Source organism: Somniosus microcephalus, chromosome 12, assembly GCF_052327205.1.
Source record: "Somniosus microcephalus isolate GS21.2 chromosome 12, FLI_Smic_1.0, whole genome shotgun sequence".
Taxonomy (NCBI): Eukaryota; Metazoa; Chordata; class Chondrichthyes; order Squaliformes; family Somniosidae; genus Somniosus; species Somniosus microcephalus.
Genome location: NC_140998.1, coordinates 133,479,831 through 133,498,278, shown reverse-complemented (window position 1 = coordinate 133,498,278; position 18,448 = coordinate 133,479,831). Strand labels below are relative to the sequence as shown.

At 43.7% G+C, this 18,448-nt stretch overlaps 1 protein-coding gene across 7 annotated transcripts in view; it reads right to left on the bottom strand.

Moving 5' to 3' along the window:
- The window catches only part of actn1 (actinin, alpha 1), a 213,212-nt gene that overhangs the window by 41,565 nt on the left and 153,199 nt on the right, over positions 1–18,448 (bottom strand). For 4 of the 7 annotated variants that reach the window (XM_086003578.1, XM_086003581.1, XM_086003583.1 and 1 more), the window contains exons 8-10: positions 16,136–16,221; positions 7,207–7,299; positions 5,192–5,422 (exon numbers count right to left, since the gene is read on the bottom strand). In XM_086003578.1, coding sequence (XP_085859704.1) covers positions 5,192–5,422; positions 7,207–7,299; positions 16,136–16,221 — 410 coding nt within the window. Of the gene's footprint in view, positions 1–5,191; positions 5,423–7,206; positions 7,300–15,831; positions 15,918–16,135; positions 16,222–18,448 lie in introns of all 7 variants that reach the window. The other 3 variants (XM_086003580.1, XM_086003582.1, XM_086003584.1) reach the window with 1 other exon arrangement.

Here is an 18,448-nt window from a genome sequence, read left to right as displayed (position 1 = left end):
TATCTCTACATACTGCAAAATGGTGGACCACCGTTATTGGGACGTGAATGGATCAGGAAGATAAGCTTCGATTGGCACTCCATTCATGCAATGACGGTGGACGGTAAAAAAGAGGACGACGTCACTCCTGGACGATTGTCAACAATCTTAGCTAACGCCAAAGAGGTATTTCAACAAGAACTGGGCACGCTTAAAGGCGTAACCGCCTCGATAAAAATAGAAGAGAATGCAATTCCCAAGTTTTTCAAAGCAAGACTGGTACCATATGCAATTCGCCCAGCCGTCGAGGCAGAGCTGGAGAATCTGGAGAAGGCAGGCGTGTTGTCTAAGGTCGACTGGAGCGAGTGGGCGACACCCATCGTTCCTGTCATGAAGAAAACGTTAAGCAATAAGTCTGAGGAGCCAAGGGAGGTTCGCATCTGTGGGGATTTCAAGGTGACGGTGAACCCAGTCCTTCACACAGTACAATATCCTCTTCCAAGGATAGAAGACATCTTTGCCTCACTGTCTGGAGGGAAGCGTTTTACAAAAATTGACCTAGCACAAGCATATTTGCAGATGGAGGTTGAAGAATCCTCTAGGAAGTATCTCACGATAAACACTCACAAAGGTCTTTACCAGTATCATCGATTGGTATTCGGAGTAGCATCGGCTCCGGCGATATGGCAAAGAGCGATGGAACAAGTCCTGCAAGGGATTCCGGGGACTCAGTGTTACTTGGACGACATCCTTGTGACAGGTGAAGATGACAGTGAACACCTTAACAACTTAGAACAGGTGCTCACTAGACGACGGGAACATGGGCTACGAGCCAACCGCCCCAAGTGCAAGTTTTTTAAGAAACAGATATCGTATTGTGGCCATGTGATTGATGAAGAGGGGTTACATAAGTCCCCTGACAAAATTGAAGCGGTTCTTAAGGCCCCAGCGCCTGAAAAATGTGTCGCAACTGAGGTCATTCCTCGGATTGGTGAATTACTACCATAAGTTTTTGCCGAATTTGTCGACAATTCTGCACCCACTGAACGCCCTGCTACGAACGGGAGTAGCATGGAAATGGAGCAATGACTGTAAGTGGGCCTTTCAGAAGAGTAAGGACTTAATCACTTCAAGAGAAGTATTGGCTCACTACAACCCAGCACTGCCGATCAGACTGGCGTGTGATGCGTCTCCCTACGGCATTGGGGCGGTACTGTCACATAAATTCCTTGATGGTTTAGAGAGGCCGATAGCTTTTGCGTCACGCTCGTTAACTTCTGCCGAGCATAACTACGCCCAGATTGACAGAGAGGCCCTCAGCCTAGTGTGGGGGGGGTGAAGAAGTTCAATCACTACCTGCACGGTCAAAAATTTACTCTACTAACCGATCATCAACCTCTTGTCTCCATTTTCAACCCTCAGAAGGGCGTACCGATAATGACAGCACAACGGCTGCAGAGGTGGTCCCTTTTCCTAGGGGCACACCAATATGACATTGAGTACAAAGGAACTAAACAGCATGGGAATGCTGATGGATTGTCACGCCTACCGTTGCCGACGGTGGAAGAAGACGACCTTGCAGTGGATCCAATGGAGTTATTCCACTCGACCATAGTCGAATGTCTCCGTGACGAATGCAAACATAGAAAAGGAAACACGGAATGACCCGACACTATCACGGGTCTATGATTTAACGGTGAAGGGATGGCCAGCACATGGCGAACCACTGCTGCCAGCATTCTCGCCGAGAAGAGAACAGCTGTCAGTGTGCAGAGGAACCTTGATGTGTGGATCCAGAGTAGTAATTCCACCTAAGTTGACGGATAGAGTGCTCAATGAGCTTCATGAGGGTCATCTGGGTGGGGTAAAAATGAAGAACTTAGCCAGAGCGTTTGTGTGGTGGCCGGGAATCGATAGAGAAATCGAAGAGATGACCAAGAGCTGTGCAGGATGCCAGAAGGTCCAAAACGCCCCACCACAAGCTCCTCTGCATCCATGGGAGTGGCCCTCATCTCCATGGCAAAGGGTGCACATTGATTTTGCTGGTCCCTTCATGGACTCGATGTTTTGAATTGCGGTGGATGCTCAAAGTGGCCAGAGGTAATAAAAATGTCCTCAACCACCACGGAAAAAACTATCACAGTTTTACGAACCATATTCGCCAGGAATGGGCTGCCTGAACAGATTTGCTCTGACAATGGACCACAGTTTGTGTCTGAAGAGTTCCGGAGGTTCTTAAAGAACAATGGTGTTAAGCATTACACATCTGCCCCATATCATCCAGCCACTAATGGATTGGCCGAGAGGTTTGTTCAAACATTCAAGAAGGCTATCAAGGCAATGTGTAATGAAGATATACCCCTACAACACAAGGTGGACAACTTCTTGTTTGCCTACCGGAATGCGACACATTCGGTTACCAACCAAACTCCAGCCATGATGTTCTTCAATCGAAGACTACGATGTCGCTTGGATTTGGTTAAGCCAAAAGTCCGAAGAGATGTGGAGAACAGGCAGTTTCAGAATATGAATGAAAGGCCGACCAGGAGTTTTAAGATAGGTCAACCAGTTTTGGCCCGGGACTACCGCACTGAGAAATGGCAGCCAGGAACGATTTGTACACAGCAAGGACCTCTCATGTATACCGTGGACATTGGAGAGAGCATTGTAAGACGCCATGCTGACCAGATTCTAGAGTCACAGGAAAACGTCAACTCCACACCACGATCTGATACACCTGGCAATGAAATTGACGCACCAATTGCAGCTACCGCAGAATCGGTGATATTGGAAGATGAACCAAACAACGACATTGATCCCGACTCAACATTGCCAGAAGAACCTGATACCCCAAAGAGGCGTTATCCAGACAGAATCAGGAAGCCTCCTCAAAGACTGAACTTATAATTGCTTAAACTTAACCAATGTATCTAGCAACCGTAATTGTGATTGTAATTAGTCATCATTTAGTTGTTAAATGAATGTTATGTACTGTTTATCTAAAAGGGGAGGAATTGTTGTGTATGTACCTTTAAGAGAATAACTGGTCTCAGACTGCAGTACCGGCAGTGACCACCCCTGTATAAAAGGCGCTAGTGAGCCTCTGTAGTTTCAGTTTCCCGATTGACTTCAATCAGTAAAGACTTGTTTTGTTCAACTCCTGCTGTCCGTGTCTCAATCATTCACGGACATAATATTGACCTCTTCCTGGAGTAAGATGCCACAGGCAATGTTTGCCCTCAATAAGCTTGGCCAAGTGAGCATTATTCTTCATATGTGACCCTCCACAATGAGAGTCAACTGATTATTGACCACGTGAGGCATCCAAGCCAAAGCTCACCCTGCCCTCACCCAAAGTTCACACTGAGAAGAATAATTTCCAGCTGGGGTGCGGGATAGGGATCAGGAGCAAGAATCCCGGCCCACTTGCCCCTCTCCAACCCAAAGACACGGAAGCAGATTGTAGCACTGTATTGCTTGCCCTGCGGATATCAGCTAGGGATTGAACCTGGGGCCTTCTTGGCCTGAACAGCTGAACTGCTCACCGGATGAACTTCTGGGGAAACAAATTCAACTTCATCTTAAGAAAAGCCTAAAAAATGATTTCTCGTGAACAACTGCATTAATACAGTTCATCATTTTTAAAAACCACATACAACCATTAGGTCAGACACAAGTCTAAAATCAATGAGTTGCAAAGCTCGAACATTTCTCTTCTGCGTGCAGCTTTTTTTAAAGCAGAGGTTTAATCATGTTTCACACGTCTGTGAACAATCCCCTTATTCTCCCTGCCTCTCTATTTAAAATTTATAACCTAGCATTGCATCACTGCGGCCGTTTCCAATTATTAAATAAAAGAAATGACCTGTGAGGTTCACAGTTAGTCCTAAAACCCGACAGAGGCTCACTTGCCCCAGAAGGACATGAAAACATGAAAGGATCTGAAACCAATGCCATCAAGGGAAGCATGACACACTTCAGGGAGATTCGTGCATTTCTGAGGGTTTCTGTGAATTGTGGCACCAAAAGAAATGGTCGACGCCTGGGCTGCAGTTCAAGGTGCAACACTTTACATTTTCATGGTCGCTGGGTCAAAATCCTGGAATTCCCTTCCTAACAACACTGTGGGAGTACCTTCACCACATGGACTGCAGCTGTTCAAGAAGCCCAACAACCACCTTCTTCTCAAGGGCAACCAGGAACATAGGAAAAGGTGTAGGCCATTTAGCCCCTTGAGCCTGTTCTGCCATTCAATGAGATCATGGCTGATCTGTGACCTAACTCCATATCCATGGCTGATCTGTGACCTAACCCGCCTTTGGCCCGTATCCCTTAACACCTTTGGTTAACAGAAATCTATCAATCTCAGATTTAAAATTAACAACTGACCCAGCATCAATTGCCATTTGCGGAAGAGAGTTCCAAACTTCTACCACTCTGTGTGTAGAAGTGTTTCCTAATTTCACTTCTGAAAGATCTGGCTCTAACTTTTAGGCAATGTACCCTAGTCCTAGACTCCCCAACCAGCGGAAATAGTTCCTCTCTATCTACGCTATCCTAACCAAAGATGGGCAATAAATTCTGGCCTCGTTAGCGACACCCATATCCCCAGAATAAATTAAGAAAATCCATAAATTAATTCCAAACAAACATTCACAACCAAACTGGACAGAGTGGATTTCATTTGCTGGCAATTTGCCATTAGGAAGATCAGGGGTGCCAAGAACCAAGTTATGATTGAAGGTCATAAGCATAAGGAATGGGTGAAAATCATAATATAATCTGGATATTGAAATGAACAGTAACATATATTAGTGTTTTACAGTTATAAATGTGTAGGGAAAGAGATTGTCACTGTACTCCAACAGTGCACAAGCCACTGTCTACAAAGAAAGGTCCTATGAAAAATGAGTTTGGACATGGGTTCACACTATTATCCAACAGGTTCTTCAGTGCAAAATGACAGGGTTACTGTGGCCAGAGGCCAAGATTTACATCTTGCAGCCCTACAATTTAACACTACAGCAATGATAAAATCTGCACCAAATGTGGAATGACTAAACCCTATACAACCAAATCACACCCAATAACCCAAGAGTCAATTGGAAATGAAAAATGAGCTTGGGGATCTCAGTTATGAAGCATTTACAATGGAATTGCTTCTCCAGTGTATGTTCAGAAAGATGTACTGTATTACTCTATTAATACATACCGACACCATCTTGCCTTCAGATGGCATGAAGGCAGGCCTGTTGCTGAGTCGCAGTTTGGTCTGCAGGGTGTTGAAGTTGATTTCCAGCTGGCACTTCTCCTGCACTTTGGGTGGTTTGTGGAGCCGGCGGTAGTCTCGGAAATCCTCTAGCTTCTGCTGCATGGCCTGCATGGTATTCTCTGGGGAGCGATTCTCCAACCATGGGATGGTGCGTCGGATCCACTCCAGGAGCTACAACATAACAGTGCCGTTAGGGACCTAGAAAGCTTGTAAAACTTCTTCCAGCTCTATATTGCTCCTCCCTCTATACGGAAGTGAATTCGGATGATTGTAAAAGGAACAGTGGGGGAGTGTCTTGCTATGTTATTAATGGAGGATGGGATTGGTGATGCTTCAGGGTTGCTGATTGGACATGATGTCATGAATTTAGACATGATAAAAATTATAGGGTCAAATTTCATATTCTGATGGACTTTTCTTGGTTGCCATTTTACACTGTACCACACCTACACTTGTATGGATGTAATGCTGAAAAACAAACATGGCTGCCAGCCACTTACCAGATCTGGTTGCCCCAGGATAGACACCTGCATACCGTGTCCAATTACAGATCTCCATTTATTGTCAATATCCTCCATTACGGAGACTGAAGAAAGCCCAACGCTCAGTAAGTACTGAAGTATCTCAGACTTCATGATCATCATGGGTGTCATCCATGAAAGCTGATGAGTCCAGTACCAGTGACTTGGGCCCAGAACAATGATACTGAACTTGCATAGAGGCTTACAGTTCCCCAGTCCATCCCTTTCTGTGTGTTCCACAAACTCCTGCCCCAACTTGGCTTGTTTTATTTATGCCACAACTATGCTTAAAAACTAGGGGAAAATTCTCAGGACACTCAGGAGTATAGGTCACCTGAAGCAACATCGAGATTTGTTACTTCATGGAAATTAAATAACTGACCCAGGATAAGCCATAGCTGGGAAGGATCAGGACTGCAATACATCATCATTCACTGTAGAATTCTGGAACTCATTCTGGAATGTTGCAGGGGAGGATCTCTTCACACCTCTATCTCCCAGCAATGGTCCAGTGGGTAAAAGCAGTGATTGGCATCCTTGGCTATTTAATTCAAGATTACATACGATGGTTGGTGTTCCTCTGTGCCACGTCACAGCACCACCCCATAGGCCAGCACTGCAATGAAGGACAGACAAGCTTCAGGCCACAGCCGACCTTTGCTGTCCCCGATACCGCCAGAGTTCTGCTGTTCGGTCTCCTTTGGGAAGAGGAGCCGCCGGCAACTATGTCTACCACAGCGAGACACACGACCTCTCTCTGTAAGAGAGCGGATGCTGGCAGGAGGGTGTACAGCAAATCTCTGGCAACCTGACCTGCCTGGTAACCCTCCACAGCTACTCCTCCTCCTCCGAAAGCGTCAACTCGAATGGACCCTAATGGCAATAAATGGAGCTTGGGGATAAAACATTTTTTTTTGTAAAAAGCAACAGGCGCAAAGGCTCACAAAAGCTGAAGGGGAAGTTGGAAAAAAAAATGAAAAGGCTGTTAAAATCTGTGGGCCTTTTAAAGGCCCTGCTGTCTGCAGGTCCACCTAAATTAAAAAGTGTAAAATGAGCCTTCCAACATAAAGAGGACAACCAATCTAGAATGTCACAAATGGCATTACTTGTGAATTAAGAACTAATTTCAATAGAATAATTACGCCTTTCTGTACTTTAGGGCTGATCATTTACAGTTTTGTTTTATTGCTTCCAGCTATTTGGACCTTTGTTATTTGAATATTTGTCAAGGAAGAACTCCATAGGTGCACATGTTATGTGAATGAAATGGGAGGGAAAAAAGAAGGGAGATTCCCCACAAGAATCTGAAGAAGCTCATTTGTGGAATAATATTTGGGGTGGTTCCCCGATCCCTTTTTTGAAGCACACATTTCAGTTTCAAGGAGAAAACATCCCTACAATTCTAAAGTTCTGGTGATGCGATCGTGTACATACATCAGTAGCCAGCTTCTCGTAATCCTCCATTAGCTGCTCATTCTCCTGGTTAACAGCCAGAACTTTGCAGATCCGATTGGCTGCTGTCTCCGCCTGGAGAGAGGAGAAAAAGGTAAACAAATCTTGGTTCACTCAAGGAATTAAAAATCCCTGCTCTACAAAACTTGTCAACGCTGCTTACTCAGTTACAGAATGGGAACTCGGATCACACCTGGCTTGGTTTTCATGCATCATTACCACCACAGGACAAGTATTCTCTGTTAAACCATTGAGGCCTCTACAACACCAGAAATTCTATTAAGCAGTGCAAGAGCAGAATGAAGAGGTTAAGCTTGCTGATACTGATAGTCTTCACTATCACTTGTACCATTCTTTACCACCTGTTCTCCTTCAACCAGTGAGTGGGTTGGTTTAGGCTTCAAATGTCTCATTTGTCGTGGCTATACATATTCCACCAATGGCTGGCCAGTTTACTATTGGGTGACAGTACAGATCCTGCCAGCCACAAACTGGCAAAAAAATGTCCAGTAAAAGTGGTGAATGAATGATTCAGTGTGAGGATACCAGGTCACAGTCCTCTGGTTAATGGTGCTTGGCTCCACGACTGTAGGTGCTCAGACCCAAACAGTTAAACTCCCTTGGTTGTACTTAAAGTGCAGAACGAGTGGTTTTCTCCATCTTGCATTGAACAGCACCCAGCACTCCCCAAGGAGGGCAGCTCCATGCATTGGTGCCAATTGCACCTCATCAGGAACTCAGTCCTGCAAAAGACTGAATTTGGTGTCAAACTGAAAGCAGAATTTTGACATGAGTTTTTGGCAGTACTAATTTGATTCAGCAGCGATTAGAGGCTTTCATCCACTGGGCTGGATAAAACGCCATTTCCAAAAGCAAGGCTGAGAGAACAGAACTTCAAAACAGGCTGCGACTATTATCATTTCCGCTTTCCGAGAACATTTTTGGAGCCGTCATTTTTGAGTGCCATTTTAGAAGCTGCTATTTGATGGATGTTTCCTGTGGCCCACACTACAATCAGCCACTTCCTAGATTTTTCACATAAAATTATTACATTAGGGAGTTTTCTTATGATGTTCAGCCATGGGAGCACAACTAACTCCCGCTGCAAACACTGCTTTTAGGTACGAGTATTACATGAACTTTACTCATAGCAATCCATCTAGAGGGGGGTTTAATGGTCTTCAATTAATTATTTTTCTACCTGATAAAATTATTACATACAATAGTAAAAAAAAACTTAAAAATTCAGCATTGTTTAGCAACTATAAATCTCTCCACATATTTAGACATTTTGACAAGGAGAATTTTGTCCATTGTAACGAATTGTGAAGTCTGCTCATTTGATGTCTTCACCCAATCAAATCCAGCTCAATTGTCAAATAATGCAAACCACAAAGTAGCAGGAGATGGAGATGGCCATCAATCAAGAATAAAGCATCCTCCACCCACAGCTTTGACTGCCATTGGGAGATCCTGACTCTTCATTTGAGATGGTCACTGCGCAGTCTTATTGCCGAGCGTTCAAAGGACTCACATCTGCAGTCAATCCAAAAGAAGAAACACTCGTTCTATCTGCAGAAACAAGAACTTGCCAAGATATCTTGTGATAACCAGATCCTGGAACCAATTTAAGAACCTCATTCGCTCTGAAACTGGCCTGAACTGCAAAGCTACAATTTTTGGACAAGATTTAACCTCTTGGCTCTTACCACGCAACCATTTTCTTTACTCAACCTCCAGTCACGCAATAACTTTCACTTTCCATTTGGTTGCTCGGCAACCAAACAGCAATCTGCAGTTGAACCTGGAAGATGCTAATATTAGATGCAAAATGTATTTGTAACAGTGTTTCCAGCTGCACTAGCCCAGTGCCGAGCTGGTTGCCGTAATCACAATTCCGCCCCTGAAGAGCATGAATTTCATTTTTACACCACCTACAATACAGAAATGGGAATGAAGCTGCAACACTTCAGTGCTCAGTCTCCCCACATAGCTCAATAAGGGAATGAACCCCCATGGTGTGGTACTGAGCAACAGGACAGAACGTTTCTCAGCTTCACACTCTGATCTGTGCCAAGTCAGCTGGTATCAGTCAAGGAGACAGTGGGATATTTTCCCCATTTCTAATGTCAGCGTCAAGCACTCCAAGACAGACCCAGGCCAGCCAGGTCCACGGTAATGCTCCTGCTATGCTGACCCAACAAAATGCCTTAACCGCCAAGCTCAGAAGTCCATTCTCTGTGACATTTACATATTCCACATCAGCCATCCTTACGGCCGCCAATAGTGAGTTGCCAATTTGTGGCAAATTGCAGGCTGTGGGATTGGGCAAGACAGACAGTACACAGCGAATCTGGCTCTACTCTGCCCTAAAAACAGACTTACACCAACCTCAGAAGACCATCACCTCTTGAAATGTTTAAATTCCAAAACCAGTCATCCTGAGGTAATCACTTACAAGCCAATTACTACTAAATTAGGGACATTTATTTTTACGATGGACCTCTCTTCACCGAGGAACTGGGTTTAAGAGTGTTCAAACCTGCGTCACATCCAGTAGAATGGAGCCTTTCATCTTATTAGTGAGGGCTGAAATTTAACACAGCTCTCAGCCAGGGTGAATGGCCATTGTGCCAGAAATCTCCCTGCAAAGTCACTCTTTTTTTACTAATCTGTAATGGTTGGGAAATGGGGAGCGTAGAGAGAAGTCAATGTTACTCACCACTTCGAATCTCACCAAAAGGTGTATTTAACTTATCATTTTATTTGCTTCAGCAGTGGAAAAGGAGAGCAGAATCATCCAGTTTCCCTCCCACCCCCCCCATCAAATTCAACTCCTGTTGGCTTTTTAAATAGGCCAAACCAGGTGGAAAATATAAACAGGATATTTGAATTGTAGAGACCGGTCAGGTCTTGTATTGCAGCCAAACTTAGCAGTTTGGATTAGCAGGCCCGATTTGAAGTACCAAGGCATTACTACAGTGAGACTGGAACTACAAACACTCTACAGGTTCAAACAGCCGGACTGAAGTCCACACGTGTGTAACAGCAGTTGGAGGCCTCAATTCCAACAGAACGACAGCAGCTCAGACTGCCACTGTAGTCTTTACTGAGGCAAAGAAAGGAAAAATAGGCAAACAGCAGAAACAAATGCACAGGGGGGAAAAAAAATGTAAATCAACAAAGGGCTGGGGGAAGAGAACAAGAAAGGTACTGCATCTGGAAGGCGGCAAGTGGCAACACTCTGCTTTCAGAGTGGCTCCATGCCCACAGTCCTCTGCAAATGGAGTCCCCAATCTCTGCTGTGCGATGGCGGAGCAGTGCTAAATACAAGCCAAGCACTTCCCCACAGGAAGGAAGGACATTCTTTTTGAAGAGACAGTCATCCTTCCTCACCTGTAAGTGAATTTTCCAGAGCGTAGTAGAGGCAGAAGCTGGAGATAAAGCGTGTGGCACAGAGCGACTCAAAGGAGGAGAAGGGAAGAAAAAAGTTTTAGAAAAAAAGTCTGATTCTACAGAAGCAGGAGAAAAAAAACCCGAATATGTCAATGCAAGAAAATGAATAAGCAAGAAAAATTCGAGAAATATACAGAAATATCAGTAAACAGTAGAGGATAGACAGACAAGCAAGAAGCATTTACCCTCATTAACCACATCCAATTTAAACTAATTGGGATATTACAAACCAAATGAAATTACTGTACTTGTTTCAAGGTTCAACTAGAGGGCACCAGCACATAATGGTGAAACTGGGCATCATTAACATCTACATTAAACAGAACAGGCCAGCACACTGCTCCCAATCTTCAAGACAATGGCCTAGAAATTCGGTGGCGCCCCAGTCTCGCCTGGGCGCCGGAAGTACCGCCCCGGAAGGAGCCGCGAGCGCCAGCCGGAAATTCAGTTTCAGCGCCCCAAACGGAAGCAGGGTGCTGCTCGAGGCGCCCTGCATCCCTCTTGGGGTGCTGCAACTGAAAATCGCAGTGCAACGTGCCGCAGCGCCACACGCTGCGGTACTGCAGGCCTTCCTCCCCTTCTTAAAGGGGAGGGGCCTGCTGCAGCGCAAACGGCGATCGCGAGTGCCAGCAAAAGAGCCCGGCACTGAGGAGAACTGACCGGCTCTTGGGACACAGCCGGCACTACCCGGGGGGGGGGGGGGGGGGGACGGCAGCGCGGAGAGGTGCTGGCAGGCGGCCAACAACAAAAATGTCCGCCCCGCACCTCTCCTTTAATTTGCGCCTCTACCGCCGCAAGTAGGCCCCCTTGAACCGGTCACAAATTGCGACCGGCGTTACAGCGGGTACAGCGGAGGGCGCTACCAAATATCACGATCGGGGCAGTAGCGGGGCGCTGCGCACACCGATGACGTCATCGGTGGCAGCGCAGCACTACAGGCTAACGCTGCCATTAGCGCCCCGCTAAATTTAGCAGGAGGCGTAGCCAGTGGCGCTAAACACACTAAGTGCCCTCTTTGGGCGCTAACTGGTGGTGTAGCCCACCGAATTTCTAGGCCAATGAGTCTATACAATGTTACTTAAAAAGAGCAAACCTTTTTGGAGGAGGATGTGCCAAATTGTTTTATTTTAAGTGAAGTGATACTAGATTGCCAGGGTGCATCTGTATTGTGAGAATCACACTAACAAATGCATGTAATGATGGTTGTAATTTACATGAGAGAGAAGCGCCCTACAAATCCAACATCGACCACTGGTTCTGGAAAACACATCATTTAAGTAGCAGGTTTTTGGACCGGGACATTAAAATAAAAATTAGCAATGACTAGGGAAATGGGTCTTAACAACTGATTAATTTGCTAAGGCCCCATCTTCAGTTAACACTCTACCGGTTTCACACAACTTATATAAACTACTACCGGCTTCAAACCCAAAGAACGGAAATTTAAAAAAAGTGTGGAGCTTGGCTGTGGAGTGACTCACTGTATACTGAGCGCACACAGTTCCTGTCGAGTGTTTACCAACTGCATTTCACACACGGGTCAGAAAAGCTCACATGACAGCACCATCAGCAAAAAATAAATGTTCCACAGAAACTTGCTAATGTGTGTTTGTGCAGAAAGTCACTCAGCAAACACATTTCCAATTCAGAAGCCATTTACAGTACGGGTGCAGATGAGAGCAGGTTTGTTGTTTGTTTGTGGCCATTCAAATCCAATATTTACTTACTAAGCAATTTTCTCTCAAAGCTGCACAAATACATGGGGTAGTTACGCTAGATTACCATGTGTGTTTGGAGTGCAATCCAGTTCGGACACTTCCAATATTGTCATTTTTTCGCCGGGTGGCAACATTCTCAAAACATGTGCAGCGTCCAATATTAATATGCATCCGGAGCCACTTGGCTGCCTCAGTCAGGACCCAGCAGTGGAAATGGGATACCAGCGCATTTTGGAAAGGCTACCATGCAGGATTGAGAAATTCAGTCCCCCTTAGAAAAACAGAAACCTCTCAAAGTGCTTCACGTTTAAAGAAATATTTGGGAGTACAGGGATTTATGTAGGCAAATGTGGCAGCCATTTTGCACAGCAATGAAGGTAAACGACCAGTTAATCTGGTTTGGCCGACGAGGATCGGGTTGAAAGCCCATTTAAATATTAAATAAAATTGTGTGTGTGTGGTATTGGAACTCTCAAGAGAAACTTTCATCTTTGTCTCACTTTGGACAGACTGTTGGACCAGTTAGAACAAGGGGCCCCCTTAGACACGTAAAACCACAGAGATAGACTTGCAGGGTATTAAAAGAAGAAGAGATGCAAGACCAGTGGAAAAATTCATGCAATGTCTAAAGAGTGAGCTACTACACACAAACCAGCACCAATTCAGCATCAACTTGAAAACACAAGCCATAAGTGCAAAAGAAAAACCTCCAGCCAAACCAGGGCCTCTACCTGCACGGCATTAGGGACAGGACGAGAGAAGGAAGCTGCTCAGGAGACATTTTCCTCAGGCTCGCAATACTAATATCTGAGTGGAAAATGAGCAATGAAAAAAGGGTTTGAGAGAGGAGCAGAAAATAAATGTTTACATTTGCACAAATTCAGTAAACTATAGGAAATCTTTCCAGCTGCTTCTTCACAACAGTGGTGCAGACAGATGCTGCAAGACAGGGAAAACTTATTTGTGGGCAATATCTGATCAACTGACCTTGGGAACAGCATGTTCAATAAGCAACGTACAAAAGAATAAAGTTTCATAAACAGCCTCACATTTGGACCACACATGCTGTCCCAGACATGCATTTATAGGCTTGAATAAACCTTCCCCCATCAAGAGTGAACAGATGGGCCTCTCACTTACCAGTTATTTCCCAAATGATGAATTCTCAATCTCAGCTAAGCAAACATACACGCGTTTAGGTTGTTCCACCCATCCAGGAGTTAGAGAGAAATAAAAAAAGGCAGAGCCTGTTTGGTTGCAGCCTCTTGATGGGTTGGTTAAGAGTAGGGTCAGCTGCCCATCTTCCTGACTAGGGAAGCGGTGCAAGGAATGGAATAGAACGACTAAAAAGGAGAACACAACTAAAGTACGAGGTAGCCAATGCACACAAACTTGGCGCCGAGGCATTTAGTACAAATGTATAAAAAGTATAGTTATACTCATGAAACTATAGTATTTGGGAATGGTTTTAATATGATTGCACCATTGTTCACACTTAAGTCCTCTTCATAGCAGAAAGAATCCACGCTAAAAAGAGTTCATAAAGATGATCGGATGCCATACAATGGTTTTAATAGGCAGGCACGTGGACATCATTCGCTGGAATTATTTTTCATTCACTGTTACACGTCTTCTATACAACCAGCCATTTTGAACCATAATTATGCTACTCAACAGGTCCCATTAGAATAGTATTTTATTTAAGCAGAATCCAGCTACACCATTAATTTTATAAACTGCTCTGCCCCAGAGAAAAAATAAATATGGAAAAGCCACAAACCGGATAAGACATTTTACCACAATCCGCAGTACTAAAAAGAAACTTGTATTGAGTTAATGCAGTTAGGAATCAATTAAGCATATTATACACAACAATTAATTGAACATTATATTGCTCTGAGGATCAGCCAAGCCACAGAGAGTGAAGCAAAAGATATTAATCAATAAAGAGAAATGGATATAGTCTATGAAAGATGAGGACACCAGTCTCAAGAATGAAGCAAAGAAATTGTAAAAAGAAATTCATATTTCAACATGAGGAAGTTACTAGGGTTGGAAACGGATTTGCTGCTGGCTTATTGTGGACCCACTAATGTTAAAGTCCGGGTTGATGTGTAATAGGTAGCTGGGATGCATAAAGAGAACTGTCACAAACAGAACAATTAGAAAGGGAAAGGAGAGTTGTTGACCTGGAACCTGAAATTTACAACGGCCCTTCGATCAACTCCAGCACTTTATAAGTAGTTGCAGTTCCCAGGATTTGTCCATTTAGAGCAGGGGCCTTAAACGTGCTAACCATCACAATCCTGTGCCAGACCCAAGACTAGCTGCAATCAAACTTTGAGACAAGTTTGCCAAACTCTGGGTTGGGTCCCCAAAGTGGAACAATGCAGGAGGGAAGAGCAGATGCAGAAGGATAAACTGACAGGAAAAGTTTTACCTCACAGAATGAAATCATTCACGTTGGGGGCGGTGTGGGGGCATAATCAACAATCGGACTGATAGCAGGCATACAGAAGTCTGTATCCCAGACTGTCCTCCCCTGGCATCCCTGTGGCAGAACAATGAAAGAGGAACTTGAGGAGGGAGGGGGGGGGGGGAAGGGGGAGATGGCTGACCCAAATGTGGTCTCAGTTTGGTTCTTTGGAAGTCATCAGTTCAGCACCAAAGTGCTGTTAACAGTAATTACTCAGTGCAGTTCCTCAGTATGATGAACAAATTTTCATACTGTTGCATTCAATACCGACAGACACAGGTTGTTCAATAATTTACACTCTTCATTACAGAAGATTTTTTTGTAAACAGCCACTCATATGTGCTGCCTAATGGAGGCACCTAGAGTCACTTAAAGAACAGCATTGGCAGCAAACGAGAAGAGAGCCCTACAATCCACTATACTGTAGTTGGTGTGATGTTCAGGTCCAAAGGCCTCATGCCACTCAAGCTTGTCAGCCGTATCTTTTTTTTTAATGGTTGGTGAGACTGCTACAAGAGCTGTACAAAAACTGGTGGATGAGGCAACAATGCCATTCAGCTCAGCACCGCACACACAAGCACATCACACCTACTAAGTCAACCGCAAAGTGATATTGAGGTCAGGTGGATGGAGAAGTCTACAGTCAAAGTGCAACTTTGATATATTTTGCTCCTTTTCATATTTCAAAATGTGGGAAAGCAATATGGAGAATTTGACTACCCAATCGATCAGATTTATAAAAAAACGAACTGCGTTCTAGGGTGGCTGAAGCGGAGTTGGTGCAATGGATGAACAAGTATGTTTAACCTCTAAACCAGTATCTTTTAAGATTTTTATTAGCTGGACCACCATAAGCCAGACTAAAAAAAGTGAAGAGGACAATATTGGATCTGTCAAAACAAGATATGAAAATCTAAATCAAAGAGGAATTCTACAGGGGTGAGGTAGGTTTCTCACCTTCTGCGCACCTGAGAACGCATGGTAGTAACATGAAACATAGGTCATTATAGCCTTTTCATCCGGCCTAAGCGTGTTTATAAGATCTGTGCAAGGAAGAGAAGAAAAGATTAAGAAAGAAAAGGTGAGCCAAGATAAAATCAGCGAAGAACCATACTGTTCCCATCATGCAACACAGGAGATCATATCAAGAGTGGAAAGTTCAGCATGGGAAAAACACATACCAGCTGGAGAACAGGAAAAAAAAGATTTATAGTTAGCCAGAGAAGCAATTGCTGCTGGGAAATATGGATTCCTGGGATACCTTTTGGGCTCCTGAAAATGCATGGTAGAAGCTAGAGACATAAGTCATGATTGCCTTCTCATCCGGACGAGCTGTACCCACAATGTCTGTCAGGAAACACAGGAAAGGATTTAATTTTTTTTAAATTCAACACAATGTATTCATCTACTGAAAAGTCAATTTGGGGGGAAAACATTTAGAGACAGTTATATTACACAAAAGAGGTGGGAACTGGGGGCTACACAAGGAGCCTGGTGCAAGAGGCCTATAGTGATTTTTGCATTCAAAAAGTTGAAGATGATCACATTGAGTGAAATTCAACTCTTATCCTATCGTCTTGAAAATTTGAATTCTCCCAATGCACACGGAACGCAATAGCAGATTAAGCTAAAGCCCACTATTGTTGATGACCAATACTGTTTGTTTCAAACAAATTAACAATATTAAAAATAGCACCGTCAATGAGTCCAGTGAACACATTAAAAACTGCTATCAAAAGACAGCAATATAACATGGCCAATGTATCAGTTACATCATCAACTTGTGAATTGGCCAGGCCACCATGACAGAATATCAGACTGTGGAGCTTCATTTAAAAAAAAAGTGAACAGGAACTGAAGTTTGGCCATGGGACCAACGTTATCATGGATTAATATAACTAGGGAAGCAAACCACAAGCAGCAACACATATTGCTCAAGACAAGAACATGTTTTACTTTGGACAGTACATAGTGTAACACAATTTGTATCAAAAAACAAGAAAGATTTAATACTTTTGTTATTTGAATTTCTAGTACATAGTTGTGCATGTGAAGGGTGAGCAAGGTGCTGTGCCCCACCCAAGAAAACATGATCAGATTTCATTGCATCCTATAATAGTCAAGTACACAAGCAAGAATTAGTGTCCCATTGTTTCTTTAAGGGACCAGACCATCATGTTAGACACTTCCCATTTTCCAATTACTAACAGCGAACAACGACTCCCAATAATGCATGCCCAAAAACAGGCATAGAACTGTTCAAGGCATAAATCATATCTGTCAGGCGACAAAATAAAAAGTTCTGCAAAAGCTCTAGGCAAATGGTGCTCCAATCAAAAGGAAGCACTGCCCCAGAGGGAGAATGCTTTTCTGCTAATTAGTGTTAAGATAACAGTGACCGAACATGATTTCACACACCAGGTAGGATAATAGGCAGGATCCACTACAATGAAAAATATTCACGTGCAAAGTCAATCTCTTAATAAAATAAAGACACAACTGATGCTTAACGGAGTGCAGTGCTTCAAAAGAAGCTTTAAAATTGATGCTGTTTTATACTGCTGCTTTTGCACTGATGCAGAGGATTCTAATTTGCATTAGGCAAGAGCAGTAATATAACAGAGAATCTGACTCCTGATCACATGGAAATTGAGTGGCATGTAATTACTCTAGTTGGCAGTCTTACATGGCTTGGGCATTGCACCAGGTATAGTGCAACTCCAACCCAATGCACAGCTAGACTTTAAAAGGACCCAGGCCATTGAGCCATCCAAGAGCTTTGAAACTCAGCATGAAACCTTTTTAATGTTGGTAGAGAAGGGCACTCCTAACCGGAAGCGTCACAGGCCAAGATAGCAGAGCTCACAGTATAACTTGGATCTACCAATTATACATCTCTATGGGTTCTGGTCAGAGATGGACGTCTGCAGTATAACAACACCCTCAAAGAGGTGAGCTGCCATGTGACACTACAAGGGACTATATAAAAAAATCATAATGTTTTGCTAAATTGTAACAGGTTTATTAAAGAGTGTTTTCACATTGTTCAGCTTATACAGTGGTTAACAGAATGCTGAAGGCTAAATCGGAGAAAACACCCATGAATAGATGTGAAATGGTGTGGTTTTCATGTCATAAAACTTCCACACTTATGAAAATGTGTATACTACTGATTCAATTTAGCTATTATTGCCACATTTAGGATCTAACAACTGTATAAGGAACGGAACTGTTTAAAATTCACAAGGAATTACAGCTATTTAGTTTACCAATCAGCCTTATCTGACACCAAATCCATTTATTCAGCCTTCCAGGCATCTACCTCTCAACTCTCCCGATTTAATCTAAGTTTTTTGCAGGTCAATTTCAATTCTGTCTCGCTCTCTTAACTTTGAAGCATCATTTCCAAATTTTAAAATGTTCGGGACTATTGCAACCCTCAAGTTTTCTTTCTGGAGTTACAGAAGTTGGGGAATGAGGAAGTCTGGGATGTGCTTAATTTGTTCCCCCCACACATTTCCATTAGGGGAATTAACACCTTCTTGCAAACGGCCTACATAAATATATTGTAGAA